Source organism: Strix uralensis, chromosome 1, assembly GCF_047716275.1.
Source record: "Strix uralensis isolate ZFMK-TIS-50842 chromosome 1, bStrUra1, whole genome shotgun sequence".
Classification (NCBI taxonomy): domain Eukaryota; kingdom Metazoa; phylum Chordata; class Aves; order Strigiformes; family Strigidae; genus Strix; species Strix uralensis.
In genome coordinates, this window is record NC_133972.1 from 119,956,889 (window position 1) to 119,962,421 (window position 5,533).

At 56.1% G+C, this 5,533-nt stretch overlaps 1 protein-coding gene across 2 annotated transcripts; it reads left to right on the plus strand.

Annotated features, from left to right (window-relative positions):
* Nucleotides 1-581: 581 nt before the first annotated feature.
* TMEM200C (transmembrane protein 200C) lies at nucleotides 582-5,247 on the plus strand. 2 transcript variants are annotated; one of them, XM_074878627.1, is made up of 2 exons: nucleotides 582-742; nucleotides 2,881-5,247. In XM_074878627.1, exon 2 carries the CDS (start codon nucleotides 2,924-2,926, stop codon nucleotides 4,571-4,573), a length of 1,650 nt encoding a protein of 549 aa, XP_074734728.1. In that variant the 5' UTR covers nucleotides 582-742; nucleotides 2,881-2,923; the 3' UTR covers nucleotides 4,574-5,247. The 2 variants fall into 2 exon arrangements, with proteins under 2 accessions (XP_074734728.1, XP_074734738.1); XM_074878637.1 differs by lacking the exon at nucleotides 582-742 and adding an exon at nucleotides 829-960.
* The last annotated feature ends 286 nt before the right edge of the window (nucleotides 5,248-5,533 follow it).

Here is a 5,533-nt window from a genome sequence, read left to right on the forward strand (position 1 = left end):
GAAGGAGTAAGATGGTGAGAGGAGACTGGACCTCACATGGTTTGGGAGATGCAGCCCCGGGGGGTCGCCATCGGGGAGGAAGGGAGGAGAGGAGAGGCTGCCCCTCGCCTGCGACCAGTCACTTGCCGCACAGGGGCAAAGAAAACGTGGCCAGGCCCGGCGGGGCCCTGCACGCACAACATGGCGGGGCGAGGCGAAGCCGGCCAGGGCGGCCGACGCCGGGGCGTGGCGGCCGGGGGCGGGGCCTCCGAGGGCGGGGCCGGCGGGGGCCGGCGCGGGGCGGGCGCAGGTGCGCAGGTGGCGGGGGCGGGGGGCGGCGGCCGCGGCCATCCTGCCGCAATTTCCCTGTGTCACGGCTCCCGTCTCCTAGCAACGGCGCCGAGTCCGGCCGGCAGCCGCGGCAGCCGCGCACCGCCCGCAGCGGCGGCGGCACAGGCAGCGGCGCCGGCGGGTCCGGCGGCGAGGGCGGGCGGGCTGCCGGGGGGCGGCCCCGCGGCGGGAAGGATGCGGCATGGCGAGGGGGCAGCGCTCCGGCGGAGCTCCCTGAGGCGGCCGGCGGCGGCGGGGCCGAGGGGGCGCCCGGCGCTCGGCCCAGCCCCGCCGCCCGCCCGCCCGGGGCCGTGAGGGGCAGCGAGGCGGCGGCGGGGCGGGCGCCGCGCGGGGATGCCCGCTCGGGCCGGAAAGTTTCTTCCCCGCGGCGGCTCGGCCGCTTCCCGCGCGGACTTCTCCCCGGTCCTCCTCGGTAAGTGGCCGCGTCCCCCCGTGTCCCCCCCCGCCCCCCCGCCGCTGCCATCTTGAGCGGCGTCTTCGGCCGCCGGCGACCCCCGACCGACGCCCCGAAGGGCTGAGGGGCCGGGACTGCCGCCCGGCGGGGCTCGGCGCTCCGCCCCGACGGCGGGGAGCGGCGGGGCAGCCCCCGGCTGGCGCACCGGGGTCTGGTGCCGGAGCTGCTCTAAAACGGTGCGTGGCGGCCCCTGCCCCGGCAGCCGGAGCCCGGCGAGCTCCATCTGAGGCGCCCGAGGGGTAGGAAGGGGTTAAACCGGGTCCTGTCCATACTATTAAAACTGTATTCGGTCTTTACCGAGCTGGGTCGGGGTGGTGCTCGAGGTCTCGCCCGGGCGGGCGGCGGCGGCGGGCTGGGGTGTGGGTGGAGGTCGCGGTCAGTTCGTGCGAAATGTGGCTCCGGCCCCTGCGAGTCCCGGGTGGTTTTATCGCGATGCGGTCACCGGCGATGGCCGGCCGTGCCCTCCGCCGCCGCCGAGCTCTGCCCTCCCCATCGCCAAAACTAAGTGCCCGGCGATGCCGAATTGGGAAGGTTCCGCGGAGCCGATCGCCATCTGTTTTCGCCGCTGCTGGCTAGTGGGGCAGTAGAAAAAATGAGATCAACGAACCGGCAATTAAAGCAAAGCATGCCCCGATAATTACACTTTTGCATCAACAAAAAACGCTCTTTTTTTTTTTTTTTTTCCCTTTTTAAAAAAATAAATAGTTCAACGACAGGAAAGAGAAGACAAAGTCTCTGCTCTTTGTTTTGAGCGTGCGGTACCTCGGAGAGTAATCTAACAATGTCTTCGCTGACAGCACCCTTCTTTTTCCGGGGAAAATACAAACGGAGTAAATGGGACACAAAATTACTGCATACGTGGCAAATCTGGCAATAGAACAGAAAAGAAATGAGATTTCAAAGCTGAACAGGGGAAGGGAGCAAGATTTTTTTTTTTTTAGGTGCTTACTTAATCGCCTTTCAGTGCAATTAATTGAACTTTGTTAATCATAGTATATTCCGTGCTGTCATCTTTTGCTCCCTCAAAGAAAAAATAATTGGACACTCGGGAGGAGATCCTTCTTGGTAGCATGAAGGAATATCTTCCAAAAAGAATTGCAGCGGTACAGGAATTGCTCCTACATTCTGTATTTTGTAGCTCAGATCACTGGAACAGAGATGACTTCTGATGGTCCAGTGAAACAGAAGCCATAAATGCTCAGTGTTTAGTCTCCTGCCAGTTTCCCTACAAGCAGTCATTGCTGTTTCCCCAGGTGACTCGCAAGGGTTTGTTCCTGCTTTAATAAGATTTGACATGCCATCTCTTACCTGCCAGCCACCATCTCCCCTTTCTGGGGAGGGGGGGGAATTCGCTGCTGTTACATAACGGTTACCTGGAGCATTGCACATGTTCCCAAACCAGGACTGCCTCTGGACTGCAGGCAGGAGATGAATTTCTGTAATATTGCCGATCAAGTGCAAATGGCTAGGAAAAAACTTTCACAGGGCACCACTTTCCAGTGTTCAAATGTTTCCCTTTTGTATTTCACAGTAATTCCTTTCCCACTCATTTAAGAAAGGCGAGTAATGTTTAATGCTCCCCCCAGTAATGTGTAAGTAGTGTAATAAAACAAATGGTATCTATAGATCAAATATGCTGCCTTCCTGCTTTTATTTCCTCCATCACCTCAAATCCTGTGTGACATCACTAATCACAGCCAGTGTGCAGTGTAACCCCAAACCCTGTTAGGGATTGGGGCTCAGCATCTTCTGTGCCCTGGTGCTTTGCAAGCTCCTTCTGAGACCAGCAAGATCTTTTTCTGCTTACAGCAGCAGATACTACTCCCTCTATCCTTCACCTGGAGTGTAAAGAAGTTAATCAGCTGTTTGGCAGGAGTGTGGTGGGGCACATGGCTGCTTTGATGCTGCCAGTCTGCCTGTCTCTTTCTCATACGTGGGAGCTGTGTGGGCAAGGGAGACCAGCCTGTTGGTGTTAACCCCCATCACACTTGTTGAGGTTTTTAATTAGCAGGAATTTGAATGGGGAACAGCAGAGACACCTCTTGTGCTGCAGGTCTGCCCCTGGTCCTCATCCTCTTTTCTCCCTTTCACTGCAGGAGCTGGAGTGGCCGTTGGGGGCAGTGCTCTGGGTAGCCAGCCATGATCGCCACTGGAGGCCTCCTGAGGATCTCGGCTAGGAAACAGGACCCCTTGCGACCCCAAAGCCAAGTCCCCAAACGCAAACGCAAGGCCAAAAAGAAGCGCAAGAACGACGTGGTGGTGGTGAAAGGCAAGCTCAAGCTCTGCTCCCTCTCGGGGCTCATTGCCCTCTGTGGCATCCTGGTACTGCTGGTGGGCATCGCCTTGGCCGTGGTGGGCTACTGGCCAAAGCCCAGCCAGGTGTACAGAGAAGGCAGCTTCAGTGGGGGCCGGCACCTGGCATCGCAGGGTGGCACCCCCAAGAACCGCTCCCGGAACCAGGAAGGGGCTCAAGCAGGGATCCATCCAGAGTCACCCTCCAGAGCCAACACCTCCACCACTGCTACCACTCGGGGGTCCCCACAGTCCCCCCCCACTTCCTCATCCCCCCAGACCTCGGTGGGTTTGCTTTTCCGTCTTTTCTCGAGCTACTTGCATTCAGACAAGCTGAAGGTGCTGGGCCCCCTCATCATGGGTATCGGCATCTTCCTCTTCATCTGTGCCAATGCAGTATTGCACGAGAACCGCGACAAGAAGACCAAGATCATCAACCTGCGTGACCTCTACTCCACTGTCATCGATGCCCACAGCCTGCGGGCCAAGGACGGAGGCACCCCGGCCTCAGCTCCTCTGAACGGCTTTGTCAACTATGTGCAGTCCCGGGGCCTGGAGCTGAAACCTGGTGGTGAAGGCCTGGGTGCTGCTGCCATGCTGGCCAAGAGCTCCTGGCCACCGGGACTGGGGGTCTCCCTTTCCCCGCCAGACCTGTCGTCCTCGCCACGGCGTTCCTCCTTCTGCACCCCGCCGCAGCCGCCCAGCCTGGCCGAGGCTGTCTACAGCATCTACCAGGAGCGTGCTGCCCATGCTGGCCGCACTGTCACCAGCCCGCCCTGCAGCCCGCCAGAGAGCTGGGGCCGGCGCAGCACAGCCAGCTCCATTGTTGGCTCTTCACTGAGCGCTTTTGCCCTCCTGCCCTTGGCGCCGAGTGGTGGAGGGGGAGGCTGGCGGAGGCCCCCCGGTGAGCGGGGAGCGCGGGAGATCCCACGGGGGGAGTTCGAACTGAGCCTGACCAACCTCAGCAGCAGCCACGGTGAGGGAAGCTGCGGGACGAGGAGGCACAAGCTGGTTCTCAGGCGGCAGAGCACCAGCTGCTTGCCTGATGCCAGGCGTCCTCTTTTCCCTGAGCCGCCTCGGTCCCCAGCTGTCAGCAGGTGCCTGAACTCCAGCCTCTTGGTAAAGGCATCTTCTAGCTACTCCAAATCTCTGGATCTGGGAGGACCTCCCCCCTCAACCCCTCCTCCCATCACTAGGACGGATTCCCAGAGCTCCCAGTCTGAGCCTTCCAGCAGCAATAAGGGCTACAGCCACCTGGAGGAGGCAGGCACCTCCTTGGAGTCAGTTGCCAACACCCCAGCCACTAAAATCCAGGACTGTGAGGAGGAACCGGTCGAGAAGACGGACCCCCTCAAGGCTACCAGCAGAGAACAAACAGGGGAGCAATCCCAGCAAACTCAAAGACAGTACACAAATAAAGAGAAACTCTTTATGATTTCTAGGTCGCATGCTGCATTAGGGCTGGAGGATGGGGAACTGGAGAGTACTGGCATCTAAACAAAACAGAAGGCACGAGGACACCTTGCAACCCTCCACACCTTCCCCCCTTCTCCATCTCCTTGTGGACTTAGGAAACCGATCAATATCCAAAGAGCTGCAGTATGTTACCCTTGAAAATTGAATTCCATAAATCCTGTAGATGACTTCAGGAAGAAAAAGAAAATCCTTTCTGTCCGATCGTGATTGTATGTTCCATGCAAGCCAAATTGTATTAAATATCCACAGTCCGGCAAGTTCTTTGGATCAGATTAATACAATTTCGGACAGTATAACTGTGCACTTTACTGTTTTGATTTCCAAGTGCCCCTTCTTTCTCCTGTGATCTCTTTCTTGCTGATTTGCCACTAACTGAAAACCGCAGGCACCTTTTTAAGCTCAAGAGCAATGTGGTCTTCAGATCAAGAAAGCCGAGCTCTCTCTTTGTTTTGGTTCAATCACTAAAAAGTTTGCAAGGCCTTAAGGATGACGTACCTTGACAAAGAATGAGTTTGTTTAAATTCTGGAAAAAAAAGACAAAAGAGACTGGAGCGGAACAGAGCTCTGATGATTTAGTTAAAACCATTACATTCCTGAATCCAAAATACCTACTACTACGTGATACTTTATTAAGTATTATTACACATGTATTGACTAATAGCATTAAAAGATTTTTTTTTTAATAAAACATTTACAAACAACACTGCCACACAGAAAAGTCCTTTATTTTGGTAAGTAATTACAGATACCAGAAACCTTTTGGTTTTATACTGTGATAGATTATAGAGATGCTATGAGGCCAAAGGTTTACTTATGCTTTTAAGTGGGTAGTTAATAATTTAGGTGTAATTTCAAAATAAGTACTGGTTCAGTCTCTGAGAAACCACACTTTAATTCAATCAGCAGATTCTGTCTCTATTTCTAACAGTGCTCTGTGACAGCTGAAGAAATGTGAGATTTTGACATGCTAAGGAAAAAAAC